The 19,112-nt window shown below is 49.1% G+C and overlaps 2 protein-coding genes across 6 annotated transcripts in view; both read right to left on the reverse strand.

The window, feature by feature from the left end:
• LOC118078482 (zinc finger protein 883-like) overlaps positions 1–19,112 on the reverse strand; it is a 277,980-nt gene that overhangs the window by 5,515 nt on the left and 253,353 nt on the right. Inside the window, exons 1-6 of one of the 5 annotated variants that reach the window (XM_060274070.1) lie at positions 18,176–18,246; positions 16,657–17,136; positions 15,684–15,765; positions 15,334–15,416; positions 14,245–14,371; positions 9,184–12,838 (exon numbers count right to left, since the gene is read on the reverse strand). In XM_060274070.1, coding sequence (XP_060130053.1) covers positions 11,418–12,838; positions 14,245–14,371; positions 15,334–15,416; positions 15,684–15,765; positions 16,657–17,058 — 2,115 coding nt within the window. In that variant the 5' untranslated portion in view covers positions 17,059–17,136; positions 18,176–18,246 and the 3' untranslated portion in view covers positions 9,184–11,417. Of the gene's footprint in view, positions 1–9,183; positions 12,839–14,244; positions 14,372–15,333; positions 15,417–15,683; positions 15,766–16,656; positions 17,137–18,175; positions 18,247–19,112 lie in introns of those variants that run through there. The other 4 variants (XM_060274072.1, XM_060274071.1, XM_060274073.1 and 1 more) reach the window with 4 other exon arrangements.
• LOC132592075 (zinc finger protein 213-like) lies at positions 122–5,137 on the reverse strand. The gene is made up of 4 exons (XM_060274167.1): positions 4,793–5,137; positions 2,826–3,332; positions 2,539–2,620; positions 122–2,334 (listed from the first exon to the last, which is right to left on the reverse strand). The coding sequence occupies exons 2-4, from the start codon at positions 3,240–3,242 to the stop codon at positions 2,000–2,002; spliced, it is 834 nt and encodes a 277-aa protein (XP_060130150.1). The 5' UTR covers positions 3,243–3,332; positions 4,793–5,137; the 3' UTR covers positions 122–1,999.

Below are 19,112 nucleotides of genomic sequence, written 5' to 3' on the forward strand. Positions count from 1 at the left end.
CGATCCCACGATTCTCCTCCATGACGTCCTTATGCAGAGCTCTCTGGTCAGGATCCAGCAACACCCACTCCTCCTCCGTGAAACGAACAGCGACATCTTCAAAGAACACTGGACCCTGAAAGAAAAAGGGAAATGTCCTCCTCTGAGACAGCAGAAATATGATCTGCTACACAATGCTCTGTTCTTGCCTTCCTCTTAATGACTGTGTTGTTTCAATAGTATTCCTTTGCTGCACATTTTAATTATGGGTACCTATTTTAAGGCTTTAATGGAATTCTCTTCTTCTGCATTTTAACTATGGGTATTCATGTTTGTGCAAATACGGTAGGTTTTCCAAGTCATTCTGTCTACGCAAGCATTCCAGTTTAAACAATGGAAGGATCCACTTTCTCCTCTCCTCATGTCCTGTTCTGGGGACGTTCCCTCCCAATGCCCTAGAGCCAAATTCAAGGGGTTCATGGGGGCATGGAGAGAGGGAGGAATGGGGGGCCACTATGTGTTCTCATTTGTCCACTGCTTAGAAGCCTATTTTAGCATTCAATGATCAATATAGATAGTAAATAAGCCTAGTTTGGAATGTCATCTGTCATGGATGATCTAACTGAAATTCCTGCAATGCAGGGGGTTGGACTTGATGACCCTTGGGGTCCCTATCAACTCTAGTTCACAGCTGGAGTTTACTCTATCAGCAAGAACACAATATTTAGAGACTTGGCTCTGTGGGTCTGTCAGTTTGCATTGCCTATCAATTAATGGACTAATTTCTAGGTGGACGTTTAGGTGGTTCTGTTATCTCTTCTGTCAAGGTGATGCTGACTATAAGAAGAGGCCAGAAGGAGCCTGGGTTTCACTTTATCTTTCTATATTTCTATCTCTCTTCCTTCTGGTAATAATAATAATAATAATAATAATAATAATAATAATAATAATAATTTATTATTTATAACCCGATCATCTGGCTGAGTTTCCGCAGCCACTCTGGGAGGCTCCCAATCGAGTATTAATCAATACAGCATTAAATATTAAAAACTTCCCTAAACAGGGCTGCCTTCAGATGTCTTTTAAAAATTGGATACCTGCATATTTCCTTGACATCTGATTGAAGGGTGCTCCACCAAGAAGGCCCTGTGTCTGGCTCCCTGTAACCTCAACTTCTCACAATGAGGGAACCGCCAGAAGGCCCTCGGCGCTGGATCTCAGTGTCCAGGCTGAATGGTGGGGGTGGAGACGCTCCTTCAGGTATACAGGACCGAGGCCGTTTAGGGCTTTAAAGGTCAACACCAACACTTTGAATTGTGCTCGGTAACGTACTGGGAGCCAGTGTAGATCTCTCAGGACTGGTGTTATGTGTTCCTGGCGGCTGCTCCCAGTCACCAGTGTGGCTGCCGCATTCTGGATTAATTGCAGTTTCCGGGTCACCTTCAAAGGTAGCCCCACGTAGAGCGCATTTCAGTAGTCCAAGTGAGAGATAATTAGAGCATGCACCCCTCTGGCGAGACAGTCCGTGGGCAGTGAGGGTCTCAGCCTGCGTACCAGATGGAGCCGGTAGACAGCTGCCCTGGACACAGAATTGACCTGCGCCTCCATGGACACCTGTGAGTCCAAAATGACTCCCAGACTGCGCACCTGGTCCTTCAAGGGCAGTTATCCCATTCAGGACCAGTGAGTCCTCCACACCTGCCCGCCTCCTGTCCCCCAAGAACAGTACTTCTGTCTTGTCAGGATTCAGCCTCAATCCATTAGCTGCCATCCATCCTTCAACTGCCTCCTGACACTAAGACAGGACCTTCACCGCCTTCACTGGTTCTGGGTATCATCCGCATACTGATGAACACCCAGCCAGTGGCTTTATATATATATATTAAAAAGCATGGGGGAGAGAATGGAACCCTGAGGCACCCAAGTGAGAACCCAGGGGTCTGAACACTCATCCCCCACCACTACGTTCTGGCCCCGGACCTAGAGAAAAGGGGTGTTCTGTACATAGTATGTGTTAAGGTTAAGGTTTAGTGTTAAGGTTAAGACTTATAATACGTTTAGGTAAGTCAGCTTCTGACACCTCTTCTTCTGAGCCTTCTCCCTCTTCTCCCTCTGACCACTCATCCTTCTTCCACCTCCACTCCTTCAGCTCTGAGCCATCTTCCCTTCCTGGTTCCCCGGCTGCTTCCTCCCACCATTCCTCTGTGCCCAACCAGTCCATGACATTGCTCCATCCCTCGGCCTCTGTCCCCACAAGGCAGCTTCCCCTGACCTGATCTGGTTCCACAGCTGCTGTTTCCCTTCTGCCCCCATGAAAATGTGAATAAGGAAGTCTTGCCAGCATCATTCTGTCACCTGTAAGAGAAAAAAAAGCCTTTGAGAAAGCCTTGGAGGTTTGTGCCCATTTCATGTTTGTTATGCAGAAATACATCTCCCCTCCTCTGCACCCTTGTTCCCAACAGCCCCCCCCCAAAAAAACCCAAGATGAAAAGAACCCTCAGATTAGTTGGAAAACCAACAGAATGAGACCAAATGGAGACAAGCCACCTTCCTCCTTACCCAGCGGCCTCTTTCTGGTGTCCAACGGAGGCCTCTCTGCCTCACAGGAATCCATGTCCATTTCTGCAAAATGATCCTTTTCCTGAAAGAGCAACAAGGATTAAAAAGAGAGAATGAATGGCAAAAAATATTTGAAAGAGAATGACAAAGATAAAACATTGAGGGTGTTAGATCTCATTCCACAGATACTTTCCCAGAAAAAGGAAGGGCCATCAGTGGAGCATTTTTGGATGTTCTCTGTCCTGTTTGGAGCCCCTTGGAAGAATCCAGAGGAAAGTCTCTCTCACCTGCTTGCTCTCTTCCTGCTTTCTCTCCTCTGCCTGACTCAGGAGGAAACCTTCGGCCAGGGCCACCGCCTGGGAACTGGTCTCCGCTCCGCATTCCCTCACCCAGCTCTCCATCTCCAGGGGAAGGACAGCCAGGAACTGCTCCAAGATCACCAGGTCCAGCATCTCAGCTTTCGTGTGCCTTTCTGGTTTCAGCCATTGATGGTAAAGGTGGTAGAGTCGGCTGCAAACCTCTCGGGGTCCTTTGGCCTCCTGGAAGCAGAACTGCCTCAACTGCTGGCTCTGCACCTCTGAGCGGAGGGTGTCCTCCTCACCCAGGATCTTCTGCACAGAGTTTTCCCAGAATCCCCCACTGCTCCCAGTTTGGATGGCATGGCCTCTTCCTGCTCCAGGGCCAGCTGAGTCTTGCTCATCCATCTTGCTCTCAGGAAGCCTCTGAGAGATTGGAAGGAACACTTTGCTCTTCTGCCAAGTTCTGCCTGTCTGAATGAGAAGCTTTAGCAAATCCTACAAAACAAATACTGTATTCTGTTACAAAAGTTGTAGAATATCAGGAGAAGAAAAAGGTTCCCTGAGCAAGCATGGATGAGTCTGGCTGGGAACCAGTGTAGGACTACACCACAGCCCAGACTCTGACCTATCTTTCTATAAAGGAGGAGGAGGAGGAGGAGATGTAAGCCTCTAGCCCTCCTTGAAGGGAGATTGTGGAAATGTGGAGGCAAGTGAAGGGAATTCTGTGAGATGAATCAGCCTGCTGTCTCCTTCCTTCCAGTCAATGCATGAAGTCAGAACTGATTGACAAGGGAGTCATTGGTGCCTAGTGAAAAAGGACTAGGTCTGTTGAGTCGGAATCTCCTTTCTTGTACCTTGAAGCCATGGGTTTGAATCCTACCCCCAAAGCTGGAGAAAACAAGCCTGCTCCCTCTTCCATGGGACATGGCTCTCCTCTCTCCTCTGGGTCTCCTCTTTTCCAGCTCCTCCCACCCTTCCTCCTAAAGCTTGGCTTGATCTGCCAATAAGGGGGCGGTAGAAGCATCAACAAGGGACACAGGTGGTGCTGTGGGTTAAACCACAGAGCCTAGGGCTTGCTGATCAGAAGGTCGGCGGTTGGAATCCCCACGATGGGGTGAGCTCCCGTTGCTCGGTCCCAGCTCCTGCCAACCTAACACTTCGGAAGCACATCAAAGTGCAGGGAGATAAATAGGCACCACCCCAGCGGGAAGGTAAACGGTGTTTCCATGTGCTGCTCTGGTTCGCCAGAAGCGGCTTAGTCATGCTGGCCACATGACCTGGAAGCTGTACGCTGACTCCCTCGGCCAGTAAAGCGAGATGAGCGCCGCAACCCAAGAGTCGGTCACGACTGGTCCTAATGGTCAGGGGTCCCTTTACCTTTACCTTTAGAAGCATCCAGAAAGAAGAGAAAGGAAGAGGTTTTTGAGCAACCTTTCCTACATGTTTCCTCTCTTGTAGAATGACGCTGGACCACGTCACACAGAGCAAAAGTCCTACTGATAACCTGATTTAAAGAAGCTAGTTTTCTATCTGCTAGATTTCCCAGGGGGCTCTGAATAACCTCCCCCCCCCTCCGCACCGAGCGAAGCTTACCTGGGGCAGCTGCCACCCACCTGATTCGGCATGCCCCCCCCCCCCCGGCCAGGTAAGGAGAATGCACAATGGAGTGAAGGCCAAGAAAAGAGGCTGAGAAGGGGGGGGGCAGGCCTCTTGGCTTTTCCTTCCATCCGGGTTCAGGGGAGAATGGAGAGGGTGGGGGGGGGGGCCCTGCCGGGTGGGGCTTGTTTTGGGGAAGCTCTGATCTCACGGAAGGAGACAGTTCCTCCGCCCTCGCCCCTCCCTGGCAGGACCCCCTCCCCCCAGTCTCCCCCCACGAGCCCCCCTCCCTCCCTGCATCCCTGCGACCCCCCCTTCTCCGCACTGCACCCTCTGGGGGGGAGGAAGAAGAGACTCACCAGATCCCCGTGGAGGAAGGAGGGCGAAGCAGCATTTGCAGGAGAGGAAAGCAGGAAGAGGAGGGAGGGGCTTTTCGTCTGGAGGACCTGGCCCCTCCCCCGTGACTTCCTGTCTTCTCTAGGAATGCAGCTCAGTTCCCTTTAACCCTTGCAAAGCCGAGTCCGCCCTGCTCAGCCCTCTTGCACAATCCCAGAGATGCTTTTCTTGGAGGGAGGGGACCCTCTTGGTTGGTCTCTGATCCGCTCCCTCCCTTGGCTCCCTCCCTTTACTTTTGACACAGCCCAGCTTCCTTCAGGGCTTCATACTTTGCTCCGTGAGCCCTGAGGGGCCACTTTTCCTCGCTTCCCCCCTCTCTCTGAGGGATTTTCCTTTGTATGCCAGACCCAGGGGATCCTCTCAGCCTTTGCCACGGACTGGGGAATCTCCTTTTCCTAGAAGATCTCTCCCTCCTGACTGGAAGGAGACCCCAGAAGGAGAAGGAGAAGAGCGTCTTCCCACAGCTTCTCCTTCCACATTAACTCCCGCCTGAATACTCTCTCCAGACCCTCAACAAGGTCTCCCCCTCCAAGCTGTGAGGCTCCTTCCTCTGGCTCTAGAGATATTCTCCTCACAGAGGATCAGAGCCACTTCTCCTTCCCTCCAAACTTCTCCTCATCCCCATCTTCTTCTCCCAACCTTCCCTCTCCCCCATCTCAAAATCCAGCCCTTTCTAAAAATCCCCTCAGAAACGGCTCCCTTTATTCTCCCTCCAAAAGTGCGGGCTCCACCCCTCTCTTCAGCGGTAGCCAATCAGAGAGAGGCTAAGGACTCGGGGAATCTCCTTTTCCTAGGAGATCTCTCCCCTCCTGACTGGAAGGAGACCCCAGAAGGAGAAGAGCGTCTTCCCACAGCTTCTCCCTCCAGCTTCACTCCCGCCTGAATACTCTCTCCAGACCCTCAACAAGGTCTCCCCCTTCAAGCTGTGAGGCTCCTTCCTCTGGCTCTAGAGATATTCTCCTCACAGAGGATCAGAGCCCCTTCTACCTCCCTCCCTCCCTCTCCTCATCCCCATCTTCTCCCCAGGGCCGTCTTAAGCATATCCAGCGCCATGGTGCGAAGATCCCTCCGGCGCCCCCCCTTTTCCCAGAGTTTTTGACCTTTTTAGGGAGCAGACACCACACTTTCATATTATCTCTGCTTGGGGAAAGAAAACAGGAAACATAAACAAACTGTTTTTTTGTGTGCCGAGGTCCCCAAACCACCCCTCAAAGTAAAACACACACCACACATACAAGCCTGCGATTTACACATGGTTTACAAGCCATAAGGAACACCATTTCAGATAAAATCACAGCGGACTTTGCTACCAAACTCTGCCACTTTGTCCTTACCCACAACCACTTCAAATTTGGTGGTGACCTGTTCCTCCAGATCAGCGGCACAGCCATGGGCACCCGCATGGCCCCACAGTATGCCAACATCTTCATGGCAGATTTAGAACAACGTTTCCTAATCTCCTACCCACTCTTGTACCTGTGATACATTGACGATATTTTTATTATCTGGACACATGGACAACAGACCCTGGAAACCTTCCACCAGACATTCAATGACTTTCACCCCACCATCAACCTAACAATGAACCAATCTATGCAAGAAATACATTTTTGGACACTACTATAAAAATACAGCATGGACGTATAGACACCACCTTATACAGAAAACCAACTGACCGACAAACATATCTACATGCTTCTAGCTACCATCCCAAACATACCAAACAATCCATCGTATACAGCCAGGCCTTACGTTACAACCGCATCTGTTCCAACTCTACAGACAGAGAATCTCACCTAAGAGATCTACAGCAAACATTTTTAGAACTAAAATATCCACCTGATGAAGTTAAACAACAGATCAACAGAGCCAGACTGATACCTAGGGAGAACCTGCTGCAAGACAGACCCAAAAAAGAAAATAACAGAACACCACTAGTAATCACATACAGCTCCCAAGTTAAAACAGTACAACGCATCATCAGAGATCTACAACCTCTCCTAGACAATGACAGCTCTCTTTCTCAAGCTCTGGGAGGAAGACCTTTCATTGACAGCCACCCAATCTTAAACAACTCCTCACCCACAATAACACAACCACCAGGAGGGCATGCCAGGATCTGGGAGAAAGTAGGAGGGCAGTGGAATGGGGGGGGCAGAAAGCAACCCACCCTTTGTTGTAGCAGGGAACTCACTTGCCACACCAGAAAAAGCAGCCTGCCAGCGCCGGGCAGGCGCTTAACCACAGTAATTGCAAAGCCAATAAACTGTTTACTGAGAAAGCAACAAATTGCTGAACCTTTGTACGTCACTCGGGCCCCGGGCAGGACACACCACAACTGCTGCTTCCCAAGGGAGGCGGCAGGACATAGGTAAACTGTGGAACTCCCTCCCACTGGAGGCAGAAGCGGCCACCAACTCGGACAGCTTTAGAAGAGCATTGGGCAGATTTGTGGAGGGTAAGGCTTCTCAGTGGCTAGTGGTAACCGTGGCTCTGCTCTGCCTCCACAGTCGGAAGGGGCAATGCTTCCGAAGACCAGTTGGGGGAAACCACAGGAATATTTTAAAACCTACCGTAGATATTTTAAAACCTATCTGAAACTTGAGGTGCTGTCTTCCTTGCCCCAAGCTTAAGCAGCAGAGACTAAATTTAATAATACTGTGCTCCCAAGACTTCCTCTGTCTTTTAAACAATTTCATGGTAATATTTTGGAGCTTTATGGCAATGTGAGTGCCAGGCAATATGAGTGCCTGGAGGTGGTTGGAGGATGGATAGCGGCTAACAGATTGAGATTGAATCCCGACAAGACAGAAGTACTGTTTGTGGGGGACAGGAGGCGGGCAGGTGTGGAGGACTCCCTGGTTCTGAATGGGGTAACTGTGCCCCTGAATGATCAGGTGCGCAGCCTGGGAGTCATTTTGGACTCACAGCTGTCCATGGAGGCACAGGTCAATTCTGTGTCCAGGGCAGCTGTCTATCAGCTCCATCTGGTACGCAGGCTGAGACCCTACCTGCCTGCAGACTGTCTAGCAAGAGTGGTGCATGCTCTAGCTATCTCTTGCTTGGACTACTGCAATGCTGTGGGGCTACCTTTGAAGTTGACTTGGAAAGTACAACTAATCCAGAATGCGGCAGATAGACTGGTGACTGGGAGCGGCCGCCGAGACCACATAACACCGGTCCTGAAAGACCTACATTGGCTACCAGTACGTTTCCGAGCACAATTCAAAGTGTTGGTGCTGACCTTTAAAGCCCTAAACGGCTTTGGTCCAGTATACCTGAAGGAGTGTCTCCTCCCCCATCGCTCTGCCCGGACACTGAGGTCCAGCGCCGAGGGCCTTCTGGCGATTCCCTCATTGCAAGAAGCCAAGTTACAGGGAACCAGGCAGAGGGCCTTCTCGGTAGTGGCACCCACCCTGTGGAATGCCCTCCCATCAGATGTCAAAGAGAACAACAATTACCAGACCTTTAGAAGGCATCTCAAGGCAGCCCTGTTTAGGGAAGCTTTTGATGTTTGATGGATTTTTGTATTTTAATATTTTGTTGGAAGCCGCCCAGAGTGGCTGGGGGAACCTGGCCAGATGGTGGGCGGGGTATAAATAATAAAATTATTATTATTATTATTATTATTATTATTATTATTACTAATTAATCTTGCAATAAACTTACTTTGTATGGAGTTAATAAAAATAAAAAACTTTGTATGGAGTTAAATACCATTGGTACAGGATTTTCTAAAGTTTTATCACTAAGCTACCTATCGCCCTGTGATAACTTAGTGACAGAACTTATAATTTGACTACATAAGTCTCAAGTTCACTTTCTAGCTAAGGCAGCCCAGTCAGATGGACAGGGTGACAATAAAAACAAATATTATTATTACAGGAGGTGGGGAAACAGTTCAGTCCAAGATTGTGGAGAGCTGCTGCCTTTGGAGTTAGCTGGGCCATTGGACCACTCTTCCCCAACCGGATGCCGCCCACATGTTTTTGAATGCAAGTCCTGGCTGCCTCAGCTGGCACAAATGCACTGTCAGGGGATGATGGGAGTTTCAGGCCAGGGCACCAGGCTGGGTATATAATGTAACTTTTGTGTGCTCACGTTCAGATTCGGGCACTTCCTGGTCTTTGAAGGGGAGGGGCTCACACAAGGTGGCCTTAGTTGGCCTACCTCCTTCTTCCCACAGTCGCTGTTGCCCATCCACTTGCCCTCTGTTTCTGGACGCAATCGGCAGAACCTTCCAGAGGGACTGGTGTTGGCTATTCTGTCTCCTGATGCTTAATCTGGTGGGTGCCAGGCTGCGGCTGGTGGGCGGGCGGCTGGCGGGCAGGTACCGCGGCCCGGCGCCCCTGGCGGTCCGGCGCCCTGGTGCATTGCGCCACCGAGCCTTGCCCTAGAGCCGACCCTGCTTCTCCCAACCTTCCCTCTCCCCCATCACAAAATCCAGCCCTTTGTAAAAAAAATCCGCTCAGAAACAGCTCCCTTTATTCTCCCTCCAAAAGTGCTGGCTCCACCCCCCTCTGGGTAGCCAATCAGAGAGAGGCTCCCGCCCTCTGGTGGAAATGTGAGGCACTGCACCCCGGACTCTGCTCTGCCTCTCCTGTCCGTCACAGCAGCCAGCTGCCCCGGCAGGCGTCGCCATCTCCCCACCGCTTGAGCGGTCCTCCATTGTCTCCAGAGACGGACGGATGAGGAGAGAGCCATTCAGGGGCCACAGGAAAGGGACATGGGGACCTACAGAGGCAAAATGGAGCGGGGCAGCATTGCTGAAATGATGCCTACCACACCCCCAAAGATTGAGGGTTGGGGGTCTCTCTCTCTCTTCTTCCTTCTCAAATTAGCTGTCAACCCCCCCCCTTTTTGGCTGGAAATTCCCTTATTCCAGTGCCGTTTCCCGCTGCTATCCTGTTAGATATACCATAGACTGTCCCCGGGGCAGGTGAGGCTGCTGCTGATCCCTTATTTTCAAATAGGAAAGTTGACAGCTATGCTTCTCAATATCAGTTATTTCTACCTAGAAAATTGGGGAAAAGCAGCAAGTCGGTGCAGGTTTTTTGGGGGGTTTGTGTGTGAGATCCGTAAGCTGAGTGTGGTATGATTTCACAGCAATAAATATGACACACTTTTATAGCAAAGTGAACTAATATTGGAAACAATGCGGATGCAGTCAAGAAGGATTTTTCTTTGGTCCTTTATTCAGCCTCACCTGAATAAACACATGACGTGGGTGGGTAGATATTCTGATTCAATTCATATGACCCAAGCATTGCAACAATAATTGATTCTACATAGAGCAAGCCATCTTGGGAAGTGTGTGTGTGTAAGGAAGAGGTCTTGTTTTTAGAGCACAAAAATGAGGTTTTATTTTTACACAGCAAAGGACATGCTCACTGGAGTTTGGAGAGAGACGCGGGTGGTGCTGTGGTTTAATCACAGAGCTTAGGGCTCTTGAACCTCTCTGCAGGTGTTGATCAGAATTGCACACATAGCACCGCTTTGTTGCAAAGGCATGCACAGTGTTTTCAGCTTCTTCTGCACCCCCCCTCCTGGGCACAAGGCAACCGCCCCCCCTTCACAGCTTTTCCTTTCTCTCTCAACCTCTCATCCTGTTCATCCTGTAATCTGCCCGTACATATTCAATATCAATCTGGTTTGCAGGCATGGCTTCCAAAGCAAGAGAAAGGGTCTCATAGCTGGGGTCTAAAGAACTCAGCAAAATGTAAACTTTCTGCTGCTCTGTGAAGGGAATCTGTAGTTGCCTCAAATGGTTGAATAACGACAACATCTGGGATATATGCTGTTTCACACAGCCACCCGGTTGCAAACGTAAATCAAACTCCATTCCTTAGTTATGACAGGTGTTTCCATGAAATACTTTTGACACAGCCCAGCTTCCTTCACGGCTTCATACTTTGCTCCGCGAGCGAGGGGCCACTTTTCCTCACTTCCTCTCACTCTGATGTATTTTCCTTTGTATGCCAGACCAAGGGGATCCTCTCAGCCCTTGCCACGGACTCAGGAATCTCCTTTTCCTATAAGCTCTTCCCCCTCCTGAGTGGAAGGAGACCCCAGAAGGAGAAGAGCATCTTCCCACAACTTCTCCCTCCAGATTAACTGCCGTCTGAATACTCTTTCCAGACCCTCAACATGGTCTTCCTATCTCAGCTATGAATGTTACTACAGGATTACCGTAGCTGGCTGACTTCATGGGATTAAAACCTTGCTCCTTCAAAGTATGAGAGTTCAAAACTGTGATAAAAAGTAAAGAAGAACAAAAGGAAAAATGTATTGTGGTTCTCAAAGGATAAGAGGACACCAGGTGGACAATAAAGGAGAAATAAAATAAAATAAATTTTCCTGCTCCAGAGGGTAGGACACAAATCAATGGCTTCAAGTTAAAAAAGAAGACTCTGACTAAACATGCAGAAGAACTTTTTGACAGCAAGAGCTCTTAGTGGATTGGACTCCCTTGGAAGTGCTGGAACTTCCATCTATTGAGGTTTTCAAGTGAAGTTGGATGGCCATCTGTCATGGATGCTTTACTTGCTATTCCTGCATCACATGGGGTGGACTAGATGACATCAGGGATCACTTCCAGCTCCACAAATCTTCGATTCCATGATTCTCCCCTGTATGAATTCTTTGATGGGTTTTGAGATTGGCCTTTTCCTTGAAGCTCTTTCCACATTCCAAGCAATTATATGGTTTCTCCCGTGTGTGAATTCTCTGATGCTTAGTGAGATTGGAGCTCATAGTGAAGCTTTTCCCACATTCCACACACTGATAGGGTTTCTCCCCTGTATGAATTCTGTGATGGGAAGTGAGTGAGTAGCTATGACTGAAGCTCTTTCCACATTCCACACACTGATAGGGTTTCTCCCCTGTATGAATTTTGTGATGGGAAGTGAGAGAGGAGCTCGTACTGAAGCTCTTTCCACACTCCACACACTTATAGGGTTTCTCCCCTGTATGAATTCTCTGGTGCTTAGTGAGAACGGAGCTAAAACTGAAGCTCTTTCCACATTCCACACACTGATAGGGTTTCTCCCCTGTATGAATTCTCTGATGCTTAGTGAGATCGGAGCTCGTACTGAAGCTCTTTCCACATTCCACACACTGATAGGGTTTCTCCCCAGTATGAATTCTCTGATGCTTAGTGAGATCGGAGCTATGACTGAAGCTCTTTCCACATTCCACACACTGATAGGGTTTCTCCCCAGTATGAATTCTCTGATGCTTGGTGAGATCGGAGCTATCAGCGAAGCTCTTCCCACATTCCACACACTGATAGGGTTTCTCCCCTGTATGAATTATTTGGTGCGAAGTGAGATGGGAGCTCCTCCTGAAGCTCTTTCCACATTCCACACACTGATAGGGTTTATCCCCTGTATGAATTCTTTGATGGGAAGTGAGAGAGGAGCTATGACTGAAGCTCTTTCCACATTCCACACACTGATAGGGTTTCTCCCCTGTATGAATTCTCTGATGGGAAGTGAGATCGGAGCTATCAACGAAGCTCTTCCCACATTCCACACACTGATAGGGTTTCTCCCCTGTATGAATTATTTGGTGCGAAGTGAGATGGGAGCTCTTCCTGAAGCTCTTTCCACATTCCACACACTGATAGGGTTTCTCCCCTGTATGAATTCTGTGATGGGAAGTGAGAGAGGAGCTATGACTGAAGCTCTTTCCACATTCCACACACTGATAGGGTTTCTCCCCAGTATGAATTCTCTGATGCTTAGTGAGATCGGAGCTATCAGCGAAGCTCTTCCCACATTCCACACACTGATAGGGTTTCTCCCCTGTATGAATTTTGTGATGGGAAGTGAGAGAGGAGCTCGTACTGAAGCTCTTTCCACATTCCACATACTGATAGGGTTTCTCCCCTATGTGAATTCTTTGATGGGAAGTGGAATGGGAGCTCTGACTGCAGCTCTTTCCACACTCCAAATTTTTACAGATTTTGTCATGGTCATCCTTGTTTATGATTTCCAATTCTTCACTCTCTGCAATGGAGAAAAAAGTGATTAGAAGCTCAGGAACAAATGGAGCCCCCAATTATGGAATAAAGCTCATTAAATTTGTTGTAGAGGTAGAACTGAAGGCAATTGGCTGTGTGTTCGTTACCTTTGTTATTTGTAATAAATGAATGTATTTATTATTGAATTCTAATGGATTAATGAATGTTGCTTTGTTTGATGTAAGTTATTCATTTTAAATTTTTTGTACTTTTTACGTTGGATTAGATTGTTATTGTTACTGTTTCATGTTTATACAGAAACACCTTGGGTTATGTAAACTTCATCTTATGAAAGCGGCAAATCCAGAAGTATTGGACCAAGTTTTGCTGCGTATCGGACCAAGTTTAGCTGCGTATCGAACCAGGTTTCGCCGTGTGCATGCGCAGAAACTAGGTTGAGAAAACCTCAGGATTTGGCCGGACCTCTGGAACAGATCCTGCTCGCAACCAGAGGTACCACTGTATATGTGTTGGAAGCTTCCCAGATTGCCTGGGACAACCCAGCCAGATGGCCAGGGTATAAATAAAAATTATTATTATTACTATTATTATCACTTCTACTACTACCTGAGATTCAATAAGCCTGGCTCTTCTCTGGGGCAGATGTTGTTTGGTCCAGTCATGGCATCCCCTCCATCTCCAATGTCAGTCGTCTCTTTGGTCAACCCAAGACTGACAGGAGCAAAAACAAAAACAAAAAACCTGACAGAAGCTACTTATCTTTCCTAACAACTCTGAAGCTAACATTTAAGATGACCTGGGCAGTTCAGACGACCAAGCATATCATGGTATAAAAAGGCAGAATTGGAGGAAGATTGTTGACAGAAAAAAACTGTACAGTGGTACCTCGCAAGATGAAATTAATTCGTTCTACGAGTCATTTTGTATTGCGAACATTTTGTCTTGCAAAGCGCGGTTTACCATAGGAATGCATTGAAAGTTAATTATTGCGTTCCTATTGGTGTTGCCTCCACACACACACTCTCGAGTTCTAGCCTGCGCTGCAGGACAACCATAAAAAAACCCCTGAAGCACCCCCTGAGGGGGCTGATCCTGGCCGCTTCTCATCTGATCAGCAGCCCGGGATCGGCCCCCTCAGTGCCGCCGCCTCCGCGCGCTTGCTGCTTGCTGCAACGGCAGTGGGTGGCAGCGGATCCCCAAACGGCATGGTCGTCTTGCGAAGCACGGCCATATCAAACTTTGTTTTGCGAGATGCCTCCCACAACACAAAACTCTTTCGTATTACTGTAATTTACTGTTTATTGTGGGGGTGTTAGGTTCCCAGGTGTTGTAGGGGGCGCTGTTGAGCTCTGTAAAAATATCTGAGGTTCGTCACATAGCGGTATTTTTTGAATTTCCAGGCAGATATGACCACCCCACAGGGAGCCTTACCAAGAGAGGCCACGATCCCACAATTCTCCTCCATGACGTCCTTATGCAGAGCTCTCTGGTCAGGATCCAGCAACGCCCACTCCTCCTCCGTGAAATGAACAGCGACATCTTCAAAGCACACTGGACCCTGAAAGAAAAAGGGAAATGTCCTCCTCTGAGACAGCAGAAATATGATCTGCTACACAATGCTCTGTTGTTTCCTTCCTGTAAATTGTTGTGTTGTTTCAATAGGATTGCTTTGCTGCACATTTTAATTATGGATGATTCTTTTCTTCTGCATTTTAATTTTGGGTACCTATTTTAACGCTGTAATTATTCTGTGTTTTGACTATGGGTATTTGTCATTGTGCAAATACACAATACACATTGTGCAAATACACAAGCATTCCAGTTTGCCTGATGGAAGGATCCACTTTCTCCTCTCCTCATGTCCTGTTCTGGGGAGTTCCCTCCCAATGCCCTAGAGTCAAATTCAAGGGGTTCATGGGGGCATGGAGAGGGGGAGGAATGGGGGGCAGGCCCCATTTTGCAGTGGATGGGGCTGGTTTGGTGAATCCAGGCCACTATTTGTTCTCATTTGTCCACTGCTTAGAAACCAATTTTAGCATTCAGTGTTCAATCTAGAAATAATATAAGCCTATTTTGGATGGCCATCTGTCTTGGATGATCTAGCAGAGATTCCTGCCATGCAGGGGGTCTCCTGGCTCTGAGAGACAAGCAGGGAGGGTGGCTTCTGGCAGAAGGAGATGGAGCCACCGGTATCTCCTCCTTCTCCTGACTCACCTCTGCCTCTCGACCTCCCTCCTCCCACTCACTTCCTTCCTCTTCTGCCTCTGATTCTGGACTGCATTCTGCCACAGAGTCTCCCAGATCACTAAGCCCTGTTAGCCCTTCAGCTTCTGACACCTCCTCTTCCCAGGCTTCTCCCTCTGACCGCTCATCTTTCTTCCACCTCCACTCCTTGGGCTCTAAGAAGTATTCCGTTCCCAGTTCCCCGGCTGCCTCCTCCCACCATTCCTCTGTGCCCAACCAGTCCAAGACATTGCTCCAGCCCTCGGCCTCTGTCCCCACAAGGCAGCTTCCCCTGACCTCATCTCGTTCCACAGCCGCTGCTTCCCTTCTGCTCCCATGAAAAGATGGATCAGGAGGTCTTGCCAGCATCATTCTGTCACCTGCAAAAGAAAAAAGGTAAGCAGGATTTCAGGAGTCCCTGCTTCTCTCGCAGGTGAAACAGGGCATCTCTAACTACAGATGGGCCTTTGAGAAAGCCTGACCTGCTGAGAACATTTGGATGTTTGTGCCCATTTCACATGTTAGTTGTGCAGAAATACATCTCCCCTCCTATGGACCCTTGGTCCCAACAAGATGGAATGTACCCTCAAATGAATTGGAAAAGCAACAGAATGAGACCAAACAGAGAAAAACCACCTTCCTCCTACCCAGTGGCCTCTCTCTGGTGTCCAACGGAAGCCTCTCTGCCTCACAGGAATCCAGGTCCATTTCTGCAAAATGATCCTTTTCCTGAAAAAGAAACAAGGATTCAAAACAGAGAACGGGGAGAAAGATAAGAAAGAGAATGACAAAGACAGAAGCTTTAAGGGTGTTAGATCTAATTCCATGGATGCCTTCCCAGAAATAGGATGGGCCATCAGTAAAGCATTATGGGATGCTCTCCATCCTGCATCAAACCGAAGCATACTTAAACCGAGGTATGACTGTAATAAAATTAAAGCAAACAGAATATTAAGGGTGTTAGAGCTCATTCCATGGATGCCTTCCCAGAAAAAGGATGGGCCATAAGTAGAGCATTATGGGATGCAGGGGTGTTCCCAGGATCAAAACTGGGGGGGGGGCTGCTAGTGGAGAAGGCGTGCGGGGACACGCCAGCCTGGGTGGAGGCAGGCAGCGCCCACTCAGCATTCTAATCTCCTCTCCTGGGCACGCGGGGGAAAGAAACAAAAGTGGACGGCGGCACAGCCTCGTTTGCCGTCGGCCCATCCTCCTCGCTCGCTCTCAGGCAGCTTAAGAAGGGCCCGGCCAAGCAGGTCCTTTTCAGTACCAGAATGGCTCCCCAGAGACGTGGGCGAAGGCGGCCTTTTAGCAGCTGAGGGAAAAGCCCCTGAGAGGCAGTGCGCTGCTCCGGCAGCATCTCCAACTCTTGAGATCCCTCATTCCCCCTCGCCTTGTGGGCTTCCCAGCTGCCTCACGGCAGAGGAGATGTTTTGTTTTGGAGGGTGGGGGTAGAAGGGACGGGAGAAGAGGGGAGCTAATTTTGTTTCGTTTCATGACTTTATAACCATTTAATTTTTTTTTGCTTCTAGGGGGGAGGCGATCGCTGGGTACGCCCATGATGGGAAGTTCTCTGTCCTGTTTGGAGCCCCTTGGGAGTATCCAGAGGAAAGTCTCTCTCACCTGCTTTCTCTCCTCTGCCTGACTCAGGAGGAAACCTTCGGCCAGGGCCACTGCCTGGGAACTGGTCTCCGCTCCGCATTTCCTCACCCAGCTCTCCATCTCCGGGGGAAGGACAGCCAGGAACTGCTCCAAGATCACCAGGTCCAGCATCTCAGCTTTCGTGTGCCTTTCTGGCTTCAGCCATTGACGACAGAGGTGGTAGAGTCGGCTGCAAATCTCTCGGGGTCCTTTGGCCTCCTGGCAGCAGAACCGCCTCAACTTCTGGCTCTGCACCTCTGAGCGGAGGGTGTCCTCCTCACCTAGGATCTTCTGCACAGAGTTTTCCCAGAATCCCCCACTGCTCCCAGTTTGGATGCCATGGCCTCTTCCTGCTCCAGGGCCAACTAGGTCTTGTTCATCCATCTGTAGTCTCAGGAAGCCTCTGAGAGATCAGAAGGTACCCTTTGGTCTACTGCCAAGTTCTGCCTGTGATGAGAGGTGCTAGGAAATCATACAAAGCAAATATATTTTTTTGTTTCAGAATTTTTAGTTCAGGGGAATAAAATGGTTTTCTGAACAAGCATGGATGAGTCTTGCTAGGAACCAGGGCTAGACTGGACCACAGCCCAAACAATGAAATATTTTCTTTAAAAAGGAGGAGGAGGAGGAGGAGACTTTGGTCATTAGAACTGACTGAAAAGGGAGTGATTTGTATCTTGTGAAAAATGGATGCTTGGCTCTAGTGGGGGTCCTCACCCGGGGGTCCTCAGGAGTTGCTCCCCACCCCCACTCCCCTTCTTCTGTCTCTTTTTCTTGCACTTGCACTCTCTGCCGCTCCCAAGTCAGAATCCTGGGGTGGAGTCACTTTTTCTTTGCTCTGAGGGCCAGGTATGCATTTGGCCAACCCCCTGAGGGCCAAGTGGGTGGATCCAAAGACATCTCCCTTGAAATTTAGGCCGGCAATTTTATTATCATCATCATCATCGTCATCATTATTAACACAGCCATGGATGCCAAGGTCCCTGGAGGCTCAGCGAGTAGCAGCGCCCATTTCTGGCTCCTCGGCTGGTTTTCCAGCAACAATCCCTTTGGGACAGAGAGGATGTGGTCCTGGGATGCCATGCTCTGGGTGCGAGGGGATTGCTGCAGTGGCCTCCGTCTGGAGCTGCCCTTGGAGAAACTGGGAAACTGGTTTGCAATGCAGCAGCCAGACTACGGGCTGGGATCCCTCTCTTCATTCCTGGCCTTTCTCCCCCACCTTTTTTGGGGGGGGTGGGCTAGTCCTCCTCCTCGTCCAGCTTTGGAAAACCATTTGCACATGTTTCCTCTGTTGTGCAATGACGCTGAGCGACGTCACACAGAGTTAAAGTCCCAGGGACTCCTTTGTTTGAAGAAGGGAGATTTGGTGGGAGTTTGGGATCCTCTGAGCTGCAGCCCTGGGACCCCCCCCCCGTCTCCCTACCATACCCTCTGGAGGGAGGGAGGGAGGGAAGGAGGGAGAGAGAGAGAGAGAGAGAGAGAGAGGAGAAGAGAGACTCACCCGATCATCCCAGGAGGGAGGGGACAGCGATGCAGCCCTTGCAGGAGAGACACCAAAGCAGGAAAGGAGGGGCCTTGGCTCTGGAGGACCTGTCCTCTCTAGGAAGGCAGCTCGCTTCCCTTTAACCCTTGCAAAGCCGAGGGCGTCCAGCTCAACTCTCTCTCACTTTGCAGAACCTCAGCTTATTATTTTCAATGGATATAGGGGGGCAGCTCCCCCCCTGACTAGGCCTATGGGAAGAGATGCTTTTTTGGGGAGGGGGATTTTGTCTCTTGGTTGGCTGTGAGCATCTCCCTCCCTTGGCCAGAAAGTTTAACAAAAATCGCTCGCCTGCCTGGCCTGATCAACACACGCGTCGTGGAACCTAGAAATCCTATGCCCGCTCACCAAGCGACTGCCCATTTGCCACAGCAACAGCCAATCGACAGCAGCCCTTGATGCAGACACCAATCAACAACAAGCCCCAATTTTTGAGATGAATTCATTTTTTTTGGGGGGGGAATCTCGTCTTATACATGGAAAAGTATAATACCGTATATACAAATAATGGCTCACTGAATGTCTAGCAAACAGCTGAGGCTGCCCTGAACAAAAGCAGAACAAATAAACCTGATCTGTACTTTTTTGTGATAATTTTTATTTGGTTTTACAAATATTAGTTTATAACAATCCAAGTTACATATCCATATTTAGAGATTTCTCCACATTTCTGGACTTCCCACCTTCCCTTCCATGGGTCCTATTGTATACCCTCTTAACTGCGAGTTTTTCCACAATCTTGTCCAAAATGTATCTTTCCATCTTGTCCAAAATTACATTACATTACAAGTGTTATTAGAATCCTGCTGGTGTTTTCATCTTGTTGTAGGAAAAATACCCCCCCCCCCGTTCATTCTTCTTATAATACCTAGGTTCACTATCAAAGGGGGGATCTTGG

The sequence above is a fragment of the Zootoca vivipara genome, chromosome 4 (genome assembly GCF_963506605.1).
Source record: "Zootoca vivipara chromosome 4, rZooViv1.1, whole genome shotgun sequence".
NCBI lineage: Eukaryota > Metazoa > Chordata > Lepidosauria > Squamata > Lacertidae > Zootoca > Zootoca vivipara.